Source organism: Helicoverpa armigera, chromosome 8 (assembly GCF_030705265.1).
Source record: "Helicoverpa armigera isolate CAAS_96S chromosome 8, ASM3070526v1, whole genome shotgun sequence".
Taxonomy (NCBI): Eukaryota; Metazoa; Arthropoda; class Insecta; order Lepidoptera; family Noctuidae; genus Helicoverpa; species Helicoverpa armigera.
This window is the reverse complement of record NC_087127.1, coordinates 5,326,189-5,347,680: the sequence shown is the minus strand read 5'-3', so window position 1 is coordinate 5,347,680 and position 21,492 is coordinate 5,326,189. Positions and strand designations below refer to the sequence as shown.

The window sequence follows — 21,492 nt, the reverse complement described above, 5'->3', positions numbered from 1 at the left end:
AATACAAATATGAATGGGTGGCATATGAATACAAATATATTTGGAAAGTAAAAAAAAACTTGTAATTATTCATAGTAAGCGTGTTAAAAATGGGCCGTGGATCCAGTAAGAAAAGAAAGAGCCAGGACGGCAGGAGGTAAGTTTCTACTTACCTATACCTACATTTAATTCTAGAAGTAGGGTATACTTGGGTTGTAAATGATGCACAAATAGAGAAAAGTAATCATTAATAAATTAGGTTTTGGGTTTTTGGGATAAACGACGCATGTAATAGGGTAATAGGTAGGTGTACAAACTAGCCATCCGTCGTCTCGTCGTTTGTGGTCATCTTACAGTTCTTTTTCATGTTTTCAGAGAAAAGAACAGTAAGCAGCAGGAGACTGCGCCTTCAATTTCATATTTTACATTGGTATAGTTCTAGTTTTCTCTCCCGTAAGACACTATTTTTATACTTACGTTAATTTTATAGCTGTTAGCAATTAAGTTTGCGGCTTATTTGTAGGCACCCTAAAATGAGTCGCAACACAGGCAACTTTTTGTTGCGCTCATGGTGATAATTTATTTTCAGTACAGATTTTCATCAAAGCTTGATAAATTCATGATAGCCACATCAATAATCGCGTCGTTTGTGGCCGGAATTACGCTGCCATACGCCATAACTCTAGTGGCAAACGTGTTTCAAAACATGATTACGTACGACAAGGCGGTGCAAGCTGGGACTCAGGATGCCGAAGCCTTTCTACTGAGCATGCATTACTTTGGCGTCAAGTACTCATTGATTGGCGTCCTGTTATTCTTTTGTGCATATCTAGGATCTGCATTTATGAACATTACTGCTATAAATCAGGTAATACCACAGAACCCCAAAAAACACCGTTTATTCTCTAAAAGCAATGGTAACGAACGTAAGGACAATATTTTTCAGGTGTACAAAATCAGAGAAGAATATTTAAAAGCAGCTTTAAATCAGGATTTTGCGTATTTTGACTGTCATCAAACTGGAGACTTCGCATCAAAAATGGCAGAGTAAGTTCTCTTATTACTAGGACAGGCAAAACGATTTTTATCAATTGGCGCACCGAGATCTTGTTTGAGGTACTCCTAATTTGAAATCGATTTAAATGTTTCCCGTAACTTTCCCTTAGCGCTTGTTGTCGTTCTAGGGATGTAATAAAGTTAGAGGAAGGTATCGGCGACAAGCTGTCGGCATTCGTGTACAGCGTGACAACGGCCATAGGTTGCATCCTCATGGCGATGCTCAAGGGGTGGAAGTTGGCTCTCTTGTGCCTCACCACTACGCCGATCACGTTTACGCTGGTCGGCTTGACTGGACGAGTATGTACTTCACATATTTTCAATGTCGTAGAAATTATATACTTTCATTCGGCCGATGGACCTTGTACTAAGTGGACGTGTGTCGATCGTCCTGAGCTATTTTTACTCTAAATTCTGTGATTGGCTGTAATTAGTAAATTCCAATTCCTTGTCACTCATACAGTGTTCTTACCTGTCGGCTACGCCCAGTGGGTGGTCCTAGAAAAGGACGCGGACATTTTTGTGAATTGTGGCTGTGGGTTTCTTCCACAAGGTGCGGTGTGATTTGTCGGATTCGAACTGGCGGCATTTCCGTGGGGGTAACACCAGTGTCGCTCACTTGACCAACGCGCCACCGAGCAAGCAGCGGCGAGCTACGAAACAGCGGTACGCTACGTGCGGCTGACGTCACAGCCGCGGCACTACGATCTCTGCTACGGACCTACTAAGGATCGCTACGAGCACCGCATCAGTACACTCCGCGCGCCGAGCCCTGTTAATGGGACGCTAGTGGATAGTAATAACGTGTGAGTTACTACTGTATCAAGTTGTTACACCATCGTCTCTCATTATACTATTGTTCTTTGCTAAACATGGCAAGTGTACAGCGCACTCCACCAAAGACGTCTAAAGCTCAAACTAGTAGCCTGAGCCAAACTCAGACCCAATCTGAGCCCGATGTAAACACGGCATCTTCAGGGAACGAATATGTAAACACCGCCAGAAACAAACGTTATCGCAAGGCAAACTCGCCGCAAGGCCCAGATAGTGAATATTACGAATTAGACTACGATATCTCCAGTAAATTAGCGGAACATACTGCCTTAATGACTAAACTATTATCGGATATAGGAGAAGTCAAGGCTCAAAATAACCTATTACAGGAGACAAATACTAAAATTCGTAAAACAAACGAAGAAATCGTCCTGTCTATGACCTTTTTCAATAAACAATTTGAGGACCTGAAAAAGGAGGTTGAGGACCTTAGAAAAGAGCGCCACGAACAGCAGTGTTACATAGGAAACCTTGAAAAGAAGCTGCTTGACCTACAACAAAGATCTCGGTCATCTGGAATAGAAATCCGCAACATTCCACTGGGACCTACAGAAACGTGTACCAGTCTTAAAAAAACCGTGTGCAAGATCAGTGAAGTCCTAGGCGTGCCCATTCCTGAATCAGGGATACGCGATATATATCGCCTACCAGGGAAGTCCACCACAAACTCGAGCACTCCACGCCCCATTATTGCAGAATTTACAACGGTGCAGGCAAAGCAATCACTCATATCTGCAGCACGATTGTTTAATAAAAATAAAGGAAAAGAAGAAAAAATTAACACCGCCATCATCGGACTACCAGGTACATCTCAGCCAGTTTACATTGCAGAGCAGCTCCCGTCTAGCACCAAAAAACTATTTTACCAAGCTCGTGAGTTTGGTAAGGAAAGAGCATTCCAATTTTGCTGGATTTCAAACGGCAATATCTTCCTACGTAAGCGAGAGGGTGATAAGCAAATATTAATATCTTCAGAAAAATGTCTTAAAGATTACGTAGATTTAAATAAGTGATTATCTTTTGTTTTTGTTTTTAGTATGTATTTGATCATATTTTTTCTTTTTTCTTATTGTAACAAATGCACAAATCCACTCGTTTTAGTCAATCAAACATACCAAACACCACAAAAAATCCCACACCTATTCACACACACTATTTTTAACATAGCTCAATCACACACATCTATCTCGCGCATCACACTCTCCATTCTAGTACAGATTATACGATATACCATTCATGTAGACTCCAAGAACTTCACTTTCACCAATCATTCATACTCTGATGCTACTATCTTGCTTGAGATAACAAATTTAAATGGCTACCATAAATGAAATACACAATGATCTTGACCACATATGCCTAGGAAATTCTTTCATCTGCAGTCCAGAGTAGTGTTGTAAACTGACGGTCACATACGATAAGTGACCGTCAATTACTATTAAATGACCGGTCACATTGGACATTTATTGTCAGACTGGTCAGATATAATAAATAAGTATTTTTTACTTGGTACAATTATTATTTTCATCTCAAGCAAATTAAAAACATTATGAATGTGAAATAATACCTATAATTGCCTTTCTAAACCAACATAGTGCATAGATAACCTTTTAAAAAGATAGACTCTCAAGTACGTATTTATTTTTATTGATGTATACTGACAAATCATTAATCATAGAGTGTCGGCGAAATCTTTTTTTTTTTTTATCGACGTTAAAAATCATCAAATGACCCCTCCCGCTGTGGATTAGCAGCGGTGAGGGAGTGTCAGACTCTTACTGACTAAAAATCGTCGTGTTCCGTCGTAGGCCTTTTATGTACCAGAGCCGCGGTAACTCTTTCGAACAACCCGCAGCCCCGGCAGGCCTTGGCCCAACTGGGCCCCTCTGGGGTTGCTGACATCTCTTTGAGGAGCGCGTGGAGCAACGCGCGCCGTCGACACGGGTCTGTCGTCTAAGTAGACAGAGGGACGATGAGCCACTGGAACTCACCGCCCACAGACCCACACCTACGGTGAGTCATCTCGCGACACCCGGCGCCCGTGGTGTCTACCTGGTCCAGCACGGCGGCTGGGATGAGAGGTGCGAACTCTCTGGCGTTCCGCCTCCTCCTTCTCGAGAATGATTGCTTCGCAGAAGGAAGCGACGGCATCCCATTCCCTCTCGCCCCGGACCATGGCCTGGATCAGGGCCGGACGCGAGAGGTCGCCGCCGCCTAAAGCCTCGACGAGGACCCAGCGGTGCCCTTCCCATGCGGGGCACACCTGGACTGTGTGGTCCACCGTGTCCTCGGGGCTGTCCGCACAGTGGTGACACCCGGGCGCCTCCTCACGACCGATTCGGTACAGGTACCTCCCGAAACAACCGTGTCCGGTGAGGACTTGCGTCATGCGGTACGTGAGGGCGCCATGACTCCTCCCGAGCCACTCCTCAAAGAGGGGACTTACCGCCACGATGGTGGCGTGCCCTGCACTGGGTTGTGACAGTCGCTCCCTCCAGGCCACCATGAGATCGCGCCGGAGCTCCGCCCGCTGCGCGACAACTTGCCGCGGCAGCGGAGTTTCCCCCCGGCGCAGTGTCTCCTCGCGCCAGTCGTACAGGCGCAAGAAGACTCTCGCCTCCAGATCCCACGGTGGCAGTCCAGCAAGTAGGCCAGCTGGTTCGCAGGAGATCGCACGGTACCCCCGGATTAGCCTAATGGCTATCACCTTTTGGGGCACGTTCAGGTAGTGTACAGCACGCGGCCGTACCGAACGTGCCCATACCGGGGCCCCATAAAGGGCCATGGACCGCATGACCCCGCCTAGAGTTTACGGCAGGGGGCGTTTGAGCCTCCCAGATTGAGCAGGAGCCGTTTGAAGGCAGCACCTGCCTTCTCCAGTTTGGGGCCAAAACGTCGGAAATGCTCAACGAAGTTTCACCGGCTGTCGAGGACGAGTCCTAGGTACTTCATCGCCCTCTCGACGCCGATGTGAACCCCCCCCCCACCGTGACTTGGGAGCCTGAAGGTGGCGCGTTCCGAAGCCCATGAAAGCACATGGCCTCGGATTTGTGCAAGGTCACCTCCAGGCCCAGCAGCTAGATCCTCTCGATGATCGTCGCAACCCCGCGCGTCATTATCTCGGCCGCCTCCTGGTGCGACCTCCCTTGTGCCAGAACCAACGTGTCGTCAGCGTAGCAGACCACGCTGACGCCGCTAGGGAGGTCGGCGCGCAGCACCCAGTCGTAGCCGATGTTCCACAAGAGCGGCCCAGAACCGTCCCCTGCGGAACACCGCACGACATCTCCCGCCGGGCGAAATCTTATCTTAAAGATCGATGAATGACATTTGGTTAGCTTCGATGATTCTAAAACTTCCGTAGTTTTATAAAATAAAGAAAGAAAAAACGTTTATTTCTAATAAATTCTATTTTTATACAAAAAAAACGATTCTGACGTTGCTGACAATAAATGACAATAAGTGACCGGTCAAATTGGATAAATGTCCAATATGCTCGGTCAGATTAATCGGTCACATATAACGTGACGGTCACTTTACAACTCTAGTCCAGAGGATTGTTTAAACTATATTGAGTTAGCCGAAAAAAATTTAAATATAATACATACAAATATACGTAGTGTAAACAAAAACTTTAACCAACTACAAGTACTATTAAATTTGACAAAAATTAACCATGACATTGTTGTCCTGACTGAGTGTTGGCTCAGGAAAGTTAGTAACCTACCAGTGCTGGACGGATTTGTGAGTCATTCGACGGGCACCAACTCTAACCAAAATGACGGTGTTATCATCTACACAAAACTAGGACTACACAGTACTGTGTGGGAACCGAGCTTTAAGGGTGGAAATTGCCTCATATGTCAAATAGATAAAACGTTTGCAGTAGTAGCTGTCTATCGCGCTCCGTCGCTAAATTCCAAAGAGCACTTTGACAATTTCATGAACAGCTTGACAAACGTATATGATCACCTATCCCACATCCCAAATATAGTACTCGTTGGGGACTTAAACATTGACATAATACCTAACAATAGAAATGATCGCTGTTTTGACTATCTTAGTCTAAATGCCTCTATGGGACTGTTACCAACTCACTTATTTCCTACTCGGCTTGAACACTGTATTGACCATGTACTTCTAAAGTCTAACCTACCAGCTACCACACTTTTACTAGACTCATATGTTACAGACCACAAACCTGTTCTACTTAGCATCACAAATGCAAACCCAGTGCGGAGAACATCCTACTATATCACTCACCAAAATCACCAGGCTATTATGTTAGAGTTAGAAAAAGTAGACCTCTCTTTAATTTACCATACCGATGACGCAAATGAATCAATGAACATATTTATAAATATTATAAGATCTGTCATATCAAAACACACAAAACAAGTTAAAATTCCAAGGAAAAAAAGAACCATAAAACCGTGGATTACTCCTGGTCTACTTAAATGTATCAAAAATAGAGACAAAATGCATATGAAATCGAAAAAGTCTCCTGACAATTTAATTCTTAAAATTACGTACTCACGCTATCGGAACTTTTGCAATAACTTACTTAGGAAGTTAAAAATAGCCTATGAAACGAGCGAGCTTGAGAAAGCTAGTAACAACCCTAAGGCATTATGGAAAACAATAAAGGATATAACCAATACTCGCAAAATAAAAGGTAGTCCTCTTGAACTGTTAAAAATTCGAGAAAATCCCGTAAGTTCTTTAAACGATGTGTGCCACTTTTTTAGTAATGTGGGTAAAAATTTGGCGGCAAACATCACCCGTAATCATGCATCATCAATCCCTACAACAAATCTTCCCTCTATCCCAGGATACAATGTTCAGAACTCCCCTGCCCAATCCCTTGCTATACTGGAAGTAGACGAAGCCGAAATAGAGACTCTTATTCTCCAACTACGAAACGATTGTGCCGTTGGTTGGGATGGGATATCGTCCTTGCTTTTAAAAAACTGTCGCCACGTACTGGTTCCTCCTTTAACTTACCTCTTTAACCGCTGCCTACAGACCGGTGTATTTCCAGATGCTCTTAAAAAGGCTATAATACATCCAATCTATAAGAGTGGGGACAGGAACTGTGTCAATAACTACAGACCGATATCAGTTCTGCCAGCATTATCCAAAATTCTTGAGAAGATTCTCAATAAAAGTCTAAGGAGCTTCTTGGAGAAACACAGATTGATTTCTAATAATCAATTTGGCTTCCGGCCAGGGGTGTCAACAGAGGATGCTGTACTAGAGCTCACTCAATTGGTAGCTGAGAACTTAGACAAAAAGAATAAATGTCTGGGTATCTTTTTAGATCTTTCTAAGGCATTTGACACAGTTTCTGTTCCCATACTTACCTCTAAGCTGGAACTTCTCGGTGTACGTGGCACACCTCTCAAAATCTTCAAAGATTACCTCCGCAACCGCACACAATGTGTTAAAATTGAAACATCCCTTAGTAATGAAGAACTTGTGACTTACGGTGTCCCTCAAGGCAGCATATTGGGCCCTACACTGTTTCTCATCTACGTAAATGATCTTTGCAGGATGAGCCTTTCTAACTGTAAAATCTACGCCTATGCTGATGATACCGCGATTGTTGTCTGTGGATCTACTTGGGATATCGTTAAAACCAAAGCTGAAGCAGCAATGTCGGAAATAATGATATGGCTTAATTCTAATTTACTAACGCTGAACCTCCACAAAACCGTCTACATCCCATTTTCTATCAGAAGAAACACTGCACCATCACACAATTTTTCCATAACTGCCCATACATGTCAGTACCAACAAACACCCTGTCTCTGTCCTGCACTCTCAAAAACTGACTGCGTTAAATATCTGGGAGTGCAGATAGATGACCGACTCAGATGGGACAAACAAATTGATACTCTCACTACCAAAACGATGAGACTCATTCACATAGTAAAAGCTCTGCGGGAATCTGCAAGCCCTAGCACACTAAAAATGGTATATTTTGCCCTAGTCCAATCAGTTATTGGCTATTGCATTACCGTATGGGGCGGTGCAACAAAAACTAAATTTCTTCGAGTGGAGAGAGCACAAAGAGCTATACTCAAAGTTATGACTAAAAAACCCTACAGATACCCTACAAAGGAACTGTACTCAAACTGCAAAGTCCTTACAGTTCGTCAGCTCTTTGTGCTCAAGTCAACTCTAAGAAGGCACCTTACCTTGCCAAAATCCGACCCAACCAAGCGAATAAATCTTCTCCCACGTACTCGTGTGCGTTCGCGCAGCGGAATGTTGTTCAATTTAAAGATTTTAATTATGCAGATAATTAGTGTATGACGTCCTATAATTGTGTACGGTAAATAAAAATTTGTGTATGCAGCCATTGTGGAGAAATTCACCAAAAACAGATTCCGCTGGGCGAACGTTGGCGAACGTTGTCCTGGCGGAACTTTTTTTAATCCATAGACTTTAGAAGAAAGAGATGTCCAAAATTAGTGTGTATTTGTGTATAATTGATTATGTATGAATGAAATCAGTGCATGCATTAACTTCGGAGAAATTCAAGTTTCCGCTACGCGAACGTTTGGCCATTAGCTAGTTTTCATATAAAGCGCTTACATAGAGAGCTGTAGATTTTTACATACGTTGTTTTGAATTTGTTTATATTTGTTTAAAAAACAGATTTAGAAAAAGTCGTAGGGTTTAAAAGATAAAAATATAAACGTAAAATACACTTATTAGGTCTAAGTTCTTAAAGTATGCAGTTTGGAGTCTCGATTTTCACGTTTACACAAACCTTGTAAGTGTCTCCAACATGTTGCCAAGTATCAATGATGTTCCGTTAGTAATTAAAAAGTTATAGGATATTTTATCATGATATATGATGAATAGATCACTGTTTACAAAGCAGTCGAATATCACGACGTTCTAAAGGAATTGCATGGTAAAATGTATGCCAATAATTAGTTTAATCATTCAACTATTCACTTGCAAAATTTCATGTCATTAAATTCAGTAATTAAAGAAAGACAATTATAATACTGACGGAGCATCGAAACCCTACATAATCCGACCAAGTTCGGATAGCTACAAAAAAGCGGCCGTGCCATATGTCTAAGAAACGTTCTTAACTTGGAAGGTTAGTATAATTATTAATATGGTACAGTTGCGTACACAAGCGTTAGGAAAAAATAAAACAATTGCATTTCTTGAATGAAAAATATTTTTTTTAATAATAACGCCACTATCTACGACATTTTAGTTAAAATACGTAACGTTTATTAAAGTTATTTTTAATCACCTAGTTAAGTAATTTATGTAAGTAACGATAGTAAAAATATTTTTGTACACGGATATTTAAATAGAGAAGTACTTTTTAATTGAAGATTTATTTTTATCGTAGATAGTGGCATTATTATTAAAAAAATATTTTTCATTCAAGAAGCATTGTTTATTTTTTTCCTAACGCTTGTGTACGCAACTGTGCCATATTAATAAATACAAACCTTCCAAGTTAAGAACGTTTCTTAGACATATGGCACGGCCGCTTTTTTGTAGCTATCCGAACTTGGTCGGATTATGTAGGTTTTCGATGCTCCGTCAGTATTATAATTGTCTTTCTTTAATTACTGAATTTAATGACATGAAATTTTGCAAGTGAATAGTTGAATGATTAAACTAATTATTGGCATACATTTTACCATGCAATTCCTTTAGAACGTCGTGATATTCGACTGCTTTGTAAACAGTGATCTATTCATCATATATCATGATAAAATATCCTATAACTTTTTAATTACTAACGGAACATCATTGATACTTGGCAACATGTTGGAGACACTTACAAGGTTTGTGTAAACGTGAAAATCTAGACTCCAAACTGCATACTTTAAGAACTAAGACCTAATAAGTGTATTTTACGTTTATATTTTTATCTTTTAAACCCTACGACTTTTTCTAAATCTGTTTTTTAAACAAATATAAACAAATTCAAAACAACGTATGTAAAAATCTACAGCTCTCTATGTAAGCGCTTTATATGAAAACTAGCTAATGGCCAAACGTTCGCGTAGCGGAAACTTGAATTTCTCCGAAGTTAATGCATGCACTGATTTCATTCATACATAATCAATTATACACAAATACACACTAATTTTTGGACACATCTCTTTTCTTCTAAAGTCTATGGATTAAAGTTCCGCCAGGACAACGTTCGCCAACGTTCGCCCAGCGGAATCTGTTTTTGGTGAATTTCTCCACAATGGCTGCATACACAAATTTTTATTTACCGTACACAATTATAGGACGTCATACACTAATTATCTGCATAATTAAAATCTTTAAATTGAACAACATTCCGCTGCGCGAACGCACACCACGTACTCAGCATAAAACCTCATTTGCTACCCACCAACATTACGCATTAAGCACACATATCTACGCAAAAATTCATAAAGAACTAAACCTACTTGATTTAAACTCACACATACTTAAAACTAAGGTAACTGAGTGGCTTCTCCAGAAGGACTATTCTTTTACGGAGTCTTTACTCACGTATATCAAGTAATACAAACAACAACAACTAAGCAAACGCGCGCCTACACACACACACACTCACCCTCACACACACACACACACACACACACACACACCCTCACACACACAATACCTCTCAAAAAGTTAAATTCACTCCTTCACCCCTTCCTCTATTACACGAATTACAAATAGGTAAAATAAAACGATATCATTGATAGGTGTTAAGTCAGATCGACATACGCACTTCCCTTGCCCAATTTTTTGTTGTAGTGTATAAATCTTTTTTAAGTTTAAGTTTATCCCGTAGCCGAACACTGTCTCTTAAGATACAGGTCACCCTAGTTTAAGAGGCAGGGTTAATATACCTGTACAGATTTTGCAAAATACAACAATAATATTGTACCCGTGTGCATTGTAACGAACACTGCATATTATTTTTATTTATTTTTTGTGCCTACCTATTTGTAATTTTTCGCTAATAAATAAATATTTTATTTATTTTTTTATTTTATTACTTTGTTATATAAATTCACTAGCTTTTGCCCGCAACTTCGTTCGCGTGGAATAGTGACTACCAGCAGATTTTTGATTTGACCAATAGATGGCGCTATATATCCGGAATATTTTTTTTTTTATTTTTTTTTTTGTAATAAAAACTATCCTATGTCCTTTCTCAAGTTTCAAACTATGTCTGTACCAAATTTCACACAAATCGGTTCAGTAGTTTAGGCGTGAAGAAAAGACAGACAGACAGACAGACAGACAGAGTTACTTTCGCATTTATAATATTAGTTTGGATAAAGCAATTAAGTAAAGATTTAAAGGTTTGTTGAAACATGTTTACCTATATCCAATTCCTTTCCTCTCTATTCCTATAAATATCTATTAATAAAAATAAAAATACTATATAACTCAGATAGCAGATCGTCTCTACAAGCAAGAAGCGCTTGAGACAGGTCGAGCTAGTGCAATTGCACAGGAAGTACTGAGCTCCATTCGAACAGTATACTCTTTCAATGGTCAGCAGAAAGAATTGGAGCGGTATAAAATACCACTGGCGGCTGCTAAGAAGATTCATATCAAGAAAGGTACTGCTGGAAGAACATACAAGATTTCCTATATATTGTGGAATTAGGTGTTAACGACATTTTGGTGTTACAGAATTTTTCACAGGCCTCTCGATGGGTTTTCTGTTCTTCTGCATATTTTGCTCGTATGCTTTGTCATTTTACTTCGGAATTTATCTCATGATAAACGATCCGGAAAACTACAATGCTGATGTTATGTTTTCAGTAAGTGAGACAATTGTCTTAAACAACCATATTTGTTTTAATTGTTATTATGTACTTACAATGTTTGTTCTTATTTTTTCCAGGTGTTTTTCGGTGTAATGACAGCCCTTGGAAATCTTGGCATGGTGGGATCTCTAGTACGTTCGTTTGGTCTGGCCCGAGGGGCTGGAGCTCAGATATTTCATCTTTTGCAAAATGAGCCAACAATTAATCCACTGTTGGACCGTGGCTTGAAGCCCTTTGCGCCTGTAGGAACTATCGAATTAAAGAACGTGGTGTTCCACTATCCGTCTAGACCTGATGTGCCTGTTAGTAGTTAAATTAGTTTTACTCAAATCTTCTGTATTATGAGAGGATAATGTTTTTTTTTATAAATCTGTTAGTTATTTGTCATCGTTATAGATATTAAAAGGTGTAAGTCTGACCGTGCAACGCGGACAATCCGTCGCTCTCGTTGGACACTCTGGTTGCGGGAAATCTACAATCATACAACTTATTTCCCGCTATTACGATGTCATTAGTGGCAGTGTAAGTATTTGCATAGTTTAATTACGATAATTTATCTACAGTGGTCGATTGCCAATTAACCGTTGCGATTGATTTCATAGCAGCATTTAACTGTAGCTACCTAGTGAGTACTACTTTCATTGATGGTAAATACATTCTTATTTCAAATTGGAAGCGTTCCTACAAACTAGGTGTGTGTGGACAATATAGACGTGCGTGACCTGTCGGTACAATGGCTGCGGGCACAGATCGGACTGGTGCGCCAGGAGCCGGTGCTGTTCAACAACACGGTGCGGGAGAACATACGGTTCGGCCGCGAGGACGCTACCGACGCAGATATAAAGGAGGCTGCTAAGGAGGCTAACGCTCATGTCTTCATCACCAAACTGCCCAAGGTATTAAAGATGTTTACTCGAGAATCCCATTTAACTCATTGTAAGCTTTACATAATTTTGAGCAGAAATAAGACATAACGTATTTGTTTAAAATATCTCTGAAAATAAGAGATGGAGTGGCTTATAAATGTGAAGTTCGACATGCCAATCTTGATCTAAATTAGATAGGAAATATTCTCAGGGCTATGATACGCTGGTAGGCGAACGTGGAGCGTCGTTGTCCGGCGGTCAGAAGCAACGGATAGCAATAGCCCGCGCTTTAATACGAAATCCTCGAGTTCTTCTGTTGGACGAGGCAACTAGCGCCCTGGATACTGCTTCCGAAGCTAAAGTGCAATTAGCACTTGATAAGGTTTGCTTAATTTTATTACCATATCTCCAGGCCAATGGGAATCCTCTGAGTTTGATTCCCTTGAGAGTATTTCCAGTGTTTGTTGCTAAATAACTATTCAATACGAATGTGCTTACTAGGCTGCGGAAGGACGTACGACGGTCATAGTGGCTCATCGACTGTCCACCATTCGACATGTTGGCCTTATATACGTGATGGACGATGGCCAGGTCGTGGAGTCAGGGACGCATGAAGACCTGATGGCCAACAAGGGGCACTACTACGAAATGGTGAATCTACAGGAGCCTGAACATGTCGTCGCTACAGAAGGTCAGGATTCTGAAAGCATTGTCTTCTTCTATCTAGACTATTTTTGCTGAGACGTTTAATATTATCAGGACCTAAATAAATTAAAAAAATTTCTTACCTCGTTCGTATCTTGCAATAAAAAAATATATGTTGCAGATCATACGCTGGTTAGATCGGAATCTAGCGCGTCAGATAATGAAGGTGCTGAAGCTTCGACAGTAAGTTCGTCTCAAGCATAGAACAGACTAGCTGGTCAACGTAAATTATTTTATGACTTCTTTCCAATGTGTTTAAGCTAGTGGAAGAAGACGAAGAAGTGAAAAGGTCTCGTATGTCGTTCTGGCGGTTGATAGCCATGAAGTCGCAGGAATGGAGGTGGCTGGCGGTGGGGACAGTCTGCTCTATCGTCATCGGGTTCTCTATGCCGCTTTTCATCGTTGTTTTCGGCGATTTGTTCGGTGTGCGTGACATTTTTAATTAATTTACCCAGCTTCACCCCCTAGTTTAGGAGTTCTATTAATCATAAGACAGTCATTGCCAACGTCATTTCGTGAGTATGTGTTATGTGCGTTAGGTGTCCTCGTTTAGCTAAATTCTAATTCTAGTGCATTTCTTTCAGTCTATGTCGGACCCCGACCCTAATAAGTTAATGGAAAAAGTGAAGAAAGTATCTCTTATGTGCATATGTATCGGACTTGTGATGGGCACGTCCAATTTGATCGAAGTGAGTTAGATTTTACATGCTTTTCCTGTGAACTGAGGTTTTTAGGTTTTGGTACTGATCAAAATACCTACTTATTGGATTTAAGCAAACTATTTTTGTGTACAAAATGCATATACTTACCTATGGCTTTTTATTTTTATCCCTTATTAAATCAGTTAAAACGATAAGTGTTATTTACACATGTAATTTTGTGCAAGTTTAACCTCGGTCGAGAATTACTTTCACACATGCAAATGTTTAGTTAATTACTCTATTATTAGGTGCTACTGAAGGTACCTACCTACATATGTTATGGTGGTTAGCAAAAATAGCCCCCATACGTATAATCACAATTCTAAACTACTGCATGATTATTTCTTTAGGCTGTATCATTTGGGGTGGCGGGCGCGCACATGACCGAGAGGCTTCGTTCTCGAATGTTCGAGCACCTTCTGCGACAGCACGTGGCGTTCTACGATGAGAGGAGAAACTCCACCGGCGCGTTGTGCGCGAAACTGTCGGCTGAAGCTGCTTATGTGCAAGGTGTAAGTAGGCGCTAGTCCTATCAACTAATTAACAACCATACAAATTGTTCATCATTAAGAGTTGCTACGGCAAATCAAATTCATGAACAAAGTTGTGTTTTAACCTAAGTGTAACACAGGCAAGGATTGTACTAGCTTTGTTTGAGAAGAGATTGGGACTATACAACCATGGGGCTAGAAAAGAGTCGATAATGACTCTGGACAGTACTCGCTGGAGAAGTTCTGGCGTTACTGCAATCTCCGTTGAAGTCCCCGTTGAAACCCCGTGACTCTCAATATGATTGGAAAAGACAAACTTACCTGGGAAACAGAGAAGTGGATGGGAAAGAATCTGCCAACGACGGGGCACTCGATGCCGGCCGGCCAGCGGGACACGTCCTCCGCCCTTGCTTCAGTAATGTCTTTCCACGAGTCAAGGTGATACAGGCACTAACGGTCAGCACTTCTAGCAAGGGTTTTTCATAGTTTTTTAATCGGTTTTGATCGCGTGATGAACCGCGGGCGATTCCAATATTTAGACACACCGAAGTGAAAAAAAAAACAAAAGCGAAACCCGTCATGGCAGGAAAATAAAAAAGAAATGAGGAGATGACCTAGAAGTCTGAACAGACTCGATCATTATTTTGATGGCATCACAGTAACGTACGTATACGTATCGTTTTCAGGCGTCTGGCCAGCGGATAGGCATATGTCTGCAAGGCTTCGGGGCCATAGGGCTGGCGCTGGTATTGGCCATGCTCTTCGAGTACCGTGTAGGACTGGTCGCGCTGTGCTTTCTGCCGCTCATCGCTTTCGTAGTGTACCAGCAGGTCAAGGCCGTAAGCCAGGAGTCTTTTGGAAACGCCAAGTCTTTAGAGAATAGCACTAAGGTACCTAACTTATGTTTAACTAAATCAGATCAGTTTTCTGCTGATGATGATGGTCGAGGTTGTTTAGGAGCAGGCCATACCCACTGTATAAAATATAAAATCCTTGCTCCTTGCCTTGTACGCACACAAAGTATTCGGGGCAATAACCTGTTTATACCTGTGTCAGTGCCACACCTTTCGAAAGAGCCTTGCGATGCGACAGCCTCTTCTTGCTCTAGGCTGGCTTAGGCAATAAGAAATCGACAGAGTTGCTTTAACTACTTAGGGTATTACCCCTGAGGACAGAAACTATAGTTACAAATTCAGGTCATGCTCAGCATCGTAACACGAACTGCTTTGTCGACACTCTCGTCTATGCCAACATGTTGAACAAATACCGATGTTCTCTAGGTGGCCATAGAGGCGGTGAGTAACATTCGCACGGTAGTGTGCCTTGGCCAGGAACGTCTATTCGTTCGGGAGTACGTGCGTCAACTGGCGCCTGCACTTAAAGACGCCAAGAAGGCCGCGCACTGTCGAGGACTCGTCAACGGCCTCTCGCGTTCCATTTTCAACTTCATCAATGCCACAGCACTGACATACGGTGGAAGTCTCATTGTTGCTGAGGGTGTTCCTTACGAAAATATTCTAGTGTGAGTGATATAAGATTGTAGATTTAGAAATGAGGTGGGTACTTAGTAGTCTTTTGAGTACGATGTATCTGTAGAACTTGAAAGTTAACCATGAAAATTGACTCTTTGTAAGTAGGAATGTAATGATATAATTCGCAATGTAAATACCTTATATTGTTCAGCTCAAGGTATACTTATATCAAGGATAAGTTTATAGAGATTATTTTGTTAGACCCACACAAAATACTCACGATGTTACCAGGACTACACAGTCTTTGCAAATGGCGTCAGGTCAAGCGCAGAACGCGTTCACGTTCGCTCCCGAGTTCCAGAAGGGCGTGAGTGCAGCTTCCCGAATCGTAGCACTGCTTGAAACGAAGCCACAGATATGTGATCCGGCTACACCTGTCATCACCCCATTTGTAAGTTTCTTCGTATTACCAGCTGGTCTTGCATATTTTATATTTGATATATTATTGATTTTCTATCGCATAATATTCTTAGAGGCCGAAGGGTGAGGCGAGCTTACACGATGTGCAGTTTCGATACCCCAGCAGGCCGGGAGTGCAAGTGTTACGAGGGTTGGACTTGAAGGTATGAATACGTACTTATCGAAGGATCAGGGTATGCCCTTTTGATGCTAGAAACACTACAATCATTAAAACCCTTTAAAATACACGTAAAGTCCTTAAAACTAAGATTTCGCATAGGTGCCCGCTTTTTTTGCAAAAGAGTTTATATATTTATTAAAAATGAGACAAACACTCTCAAACATTCCCATACGAAACCTGTTAGGCATTGAGGGTTACAGCCGATCCGAGAAAAATAATACTTGAATAACTTTTATTTTTGTTCGTCGATTCAGAAAAGTAAATCTTGCGAAAATCCTTTTCAGGCAATAAGTCATATATCGTACTAGCTGTTGCCCGCGACTTCGTCTGCATTCTCGTGCATTTAATCGTTCATTGCTCATCCCTCGTAGGTGATAGCGTGATAATATATAGCCTATGTGTTGAACCGGCTCCCAGGTAATAGTCATGCAAAATTTGATTTAAATCCATGCAGTACTTTTTGAGTTTATCCGGGACAAACATACAGACAAACAGACATACAGACAAAAATTCTAAAAACTACATATTTGGGTTCAAAATCGATTATGGATCACCCCCCAAGTATTCATTTAAAAAAATATTCAAAGTACAGTTTTGACTATCCTATCATTTTATTATATGTATAGATTTGATTTTCAATCATCAATAGATCTGATCCATAGGTTGAGAGAGGCAAAACGATAGCGTTGGTCGGGCACAGCGGCTGCGGCAAGAGCACAGTCATACAACTTCTGCAGAGATACTACGATCCTGACGCCGGAGAAGTGGTTAGTGATTGATGCTGTGTTCGCCTAGTTATCTAAATTTAAGAACAGTTGCTGCTAGATGACAGACTGGGTATGGTAGAGCAATTCGATAGTTTAGCAGAGCATTTAATTTTGTAAAGAACCGAACCTTCAAACCATACTGACAGAATTGTGTTGCTAGAGTGTTTGCTCCACCATCCTCTTCCAGCAACAAAAAAGTACACAATTAAACCCTATAAAAAGCAAAAAATAACTTTTAACACTACGTAAACTAAATGTTGTCGTGTCGGGGGACCGCTCTAATTCATTATTTAGATACCTACGTGTTTTTTTTTTTAAACGAATGTTGTAATTAGGTAGGTATCATTTGATTTATGTAAGTATTTATGAAGGTAAAAAGCGGTCCCCCGACACGTCAACATTTAGTTTACGTAGTGTTAAAAGTTATTTTTTGCTTTTTATAGGGTTTAATTGTGTACTTTTTTGGGTCGGGGGTTTTTTTAAATTTATAATTTAATTTTATTTCATGCTTTTTAAAGGAGCTCCTTAATTTTTCCTTCTTTCATTTAATTTATCTTAAGATGGGGTCGCTATATGCAATCTCGGCCAAAGGAAGCTGTTTAACAATCCTCATGACAAACTGGCTTTGGGAGAATTGCACAGATTGAGAAACAATAAAGATTAACCTTTGGACATTCTAGATTTTCAGCAAAAATATAAATCGGTTTATCCGTTTCATTCCGGCATTCCAGGGTTTCATCCGCCACATCCCATTTCCAGCATCAGGTTATCGTCAATCAGAAACATGAAGAGAACTCGTCAAGACAAATTCAACGAGCCCAAACTCGATGGGTTAACTAAAAGGCAGTTCAGGGTTACGTCTCCTACCTTCGTGCTCTAACAGCAGACCAGCTCAGTGGTTCCGAAAGACATTAGTGTTTCAAATTTTAGATCCCACATATACTTGCAAGTAAACTGAGCGGGTAACATTCCTATCACATCTAGCAAACGAGCTGATGACCTTGAAGACCTGAACCGATTTCCACCAAACATAGCTAAGAACACTCCCGACTGACATACCTTTTAAACAAAAAAAACCGCATTACAATCGGATCATCCGTTTGGGAGCTACGATGCCACATACACACACACACACACACACAGACACGTCAAACTTATAACACCCCGTCGTTTTTGCGTCGCAGCATCAGGTTATCGTCAATCAGAAACATGAAGAGAACTCGTCAAGACAAATTCAACGAGCCCAAACTCGATGGGTTAACTAAAAGGCAGTTCAGGGTTACGTCTCCTACCTTCGTGCCCTAACAGCAGACCAGCTCAGTGGTTCCGAAAGACATTAGTGTTTCAAATTTTAGATCCCACATATACTTGCAAGTAAACTGAGCGGGTAACATTCCTATCACATCTAGCAAACGAGCTGATGACCTTGAAGACCTGAACCGATTTCCACCAAACATAGCTAAGAACACTCCCGACTGACATACCTTTTAATCAAAAAAAACCGCATTACAATCGGATCATCCGTTTGGGAGCTACGATGCCACATACACACACACACACACACACACACACACACACACACACGTCAAACTTATAACACCCCGTCGTTTTTGCGTCGGGGGTTAAAAATACATCATCATCATCATCAGCCTATCGTAGTCCACTGCTGGACATAGGCCTCTCCAAGTGCACGCCACTGAGATCGATTGCAAAAATACATAGAAAAATTGAATTTATACGTGCTGATTTTCAGCCTACTTTGAATAAATAACCTACCTTTTTATAGCTTGCTAATATTTTTGATATTTTTTTCTTTTTATCTGCATCCGGACCAGTGCTTAGACGGGTTACCTCTGCCGGGGCTGTTGCTCTCGGAGGCTCGTTCGGGCTTCGGCCTGGTGTCACAGGAGCCTGTACTCTTCGACTACAGCATTGCGGAGAACATCGCGTATGGAGACTATGAACGTGGGCCTACGCACGAAGAGATCGTGCAAGCAGCTAAGCAAGCTAACATACATAACTTCATTGTGTCATTACCGCAGGTAATATTTACTTACGTCCATATATTTTTACGTGTTTCATGTTTAAACAAAATACGTGCCTGTCCGGACAATATTACATACGTAACTATGTATCTATCCCTGTATATCCTATGGTGGCATAGAGATGATAAATCTTACTGAAACTGAACAAACTGCTAATAAAATGCTAATGTATAAATCTTATTTTGAGAGCTGTTTTAAGGGCATAAATTGCAAAAATGCTAATTTAGCTGTCATTAGCGACTTGGAAAGACCTTAAAACCAATACCTTCTTCAAACCTTCCAAAAGCTAGTTCTTAATTAAGTTTAATTTACCAGGGGTATGAAACGAACATAGGCGCAAAAGGCATGCAGTTGTCTGGTGGACAGAAGCAGAGAGTGGCAATAGCGCGGGCTCTGATACGGCATCCCAAGATTCTGCTCCTAGACGAGGCCACTAGTGCTTTGGATACTGAAAGCGAGAAGGTTATTATCGTACAATTGGGTATCTGACTAGTTTCAAAATAAAATACTTTATCATATTCATTTGGAAAAGCATCTTAAAATAATGACACTTTCATTTATCGTTTTGATGGAAAAAATATATAGGTAATTGTTTTATCGTTGTTTTAAGGAAAATAAGAACACAGCTTGATGTGAAAAATCTGTGACGTCATATTTCACATTTTCATACAAATTGTATAGAAAGTAACCGGTTTTGACAGTTCATTAAAAGTAGTGAATTTGTCTCGTCAGCTCGTGTAGGCTTATGAGGTCAATTATGTAGTAACTTTTCATCTTTCTTTGTGTAATTGATAGGTAGTGCAAGAGGCTCTAGACGCCGCCAAAGCGGGTCGCACATGCGTGACCATCGCGCACCGGCTGAGCACGGTCCGCGACGCCGACCTCATCTGTGTGATCGCCAAGGGACGGGTCGCGGAGGCCGGGACCCACCACCAACTGCTCGAAGCTAAGGGCTTATATTATGATCTACACGCTCACGCCATATAAATCGTTATGTCCAAATGCTGTGTTTTGTTATACCTTATCGAATCACGGGATATTTACGGGTTAGGAACCTATATTAATATCAATGAGTAAGTATCTATATTTTATTTTAATAATTTAATAACTAAAAATAGTCTACCTTCCTAAATCATCCTCCGAGCCTTTTCCCAATCATGTTGGGGTCTACCTTCCTAAATGCGGTTACATTTGTCTGAATTTAGTGACTGAATCATTTAGACGACTGAATTTAGTCAAGTGTAGGTAATAAGCCCTTAACTGGGTATTTACAGCTAAACAGAACTGGTTTTAAACACCTACCTGACCCCTCAGTTATATGGTTTTCAGACTTTGACTTGACTTCTGATTACTAGTAGGTACCTACTGACTGACCGTCAAAGATTTTCAAACAAATGATATATGACAGTAGGGAACCCCATAAAGTGTTTCCGAAGTCTCATACAGCCCGATTGTTCAGGATTCTAAAGTATGAAATAATAAATAAAACTAATGTGTTGTTCCAAATATTTTATTTCTGCACTACAATCACATTGTTGTAAATGCAATGTCGATGATGCGAAATTATCTGTAACAAAGGAAACGATCATTGTAGGGCTTTATATTTAACACGAAACTAGAGCTGTAAATCTAAATATGTTGTGCTTGTCAGGTTTTTATCGTTTCAACTGCCGTTTTTATTTCCCGAGAGTTGATCAACTACCTAGAAAATTGATCAACTTAGGTAGGTACGAGTTTTGTTATTTTCCGGTGACATATACATAAAAACAAAATCAATAGAAGGCAGTCGAGGCTACGTACAAGTCCAAGCATTACCTACAAGTAGAGTCCGTGGGAGCCGTTCTTTTATATTCTTCTATTATGTGTAGTTATGTGATAAAGTAGTGCTTCAGTAGGATGTATATAACGTAAGAGAAAATGTATATAATTTTTTCACCATTTGATTAATATTCGCATTAAATAATATGTCATCTACTATCAGAATACAGACATGGAAAATATAAAGATGGTACTCACGGTGTAGGTGCCACCATAGCAGCGGCAGTCAGCTGCGATATGATGGAGCCTGCAGCAAGATTGCCGTAGTAGGCCTGAGCGGCAGCGGCGGTGGACCCTGCCGCGATG

General features: G+C 40.8%; 1 protein-coding gene across 4 annotated transcripts; it reads left to right on the top strand.

The window, feature by feature from the left end:
- The first annotated feature begins 228 nt into the window (after positions 1-228).
- LOC110372874 (ATP-dependent translocase ABCB1) lies at positions 229-20,714 on the top strand. 4 transcript variants are annotated; one of them, XM_064035952.1, is made up of 23 exons: positions 229-409; positions 574-847; positions 926-1,026; positions 1,164-1,335; positions 11,300-11,471; positions 11,545-11,675; positions 11,759-11,983; positions 12,078-12,203; positions 12,374-12,577; positions 12,759-12,929; positions 13,049-13,238; positions 13,374-13,435; positions 13,513-13,677; positions 13,837-13,941; positions 14,304-14,465; positions 15,131-15,334; positions 15,725-15,966; positions 16,208-16,367; positions 16,450-16,539; positions 17,219-17,323; positions 19,159-19,365; positions 19,684-19,830; positions 20,164-20,714. In XM_064035952.1, the coding sequence occupies exons 2-23, from the start codon at positions 599-601 to the stop codon at positions 20,353-20,355; spliced, it is 3,582 nt and encodes a 1,193-aa protein (XP_063892022.1). In that variant the 5' UTR covers positions 229-409; positions 574-598; the 3' UTR covers positions 20,356-20,714. The 4 variants fall into 4 exon arrangements, with proteins under 4 accessions (XP_063892022.1, XP_063892020.1, XP_063892021.1 ...); XM_064035950.1 differs by having other exon boundaries at positions 569-847; XM_064035951.1 differs by having other exon boundaries at positions 229-432; positions 569-847.
- The last annotated feature ends 778 nt before the right edge of the window (positions 20,715-21,492 follow it).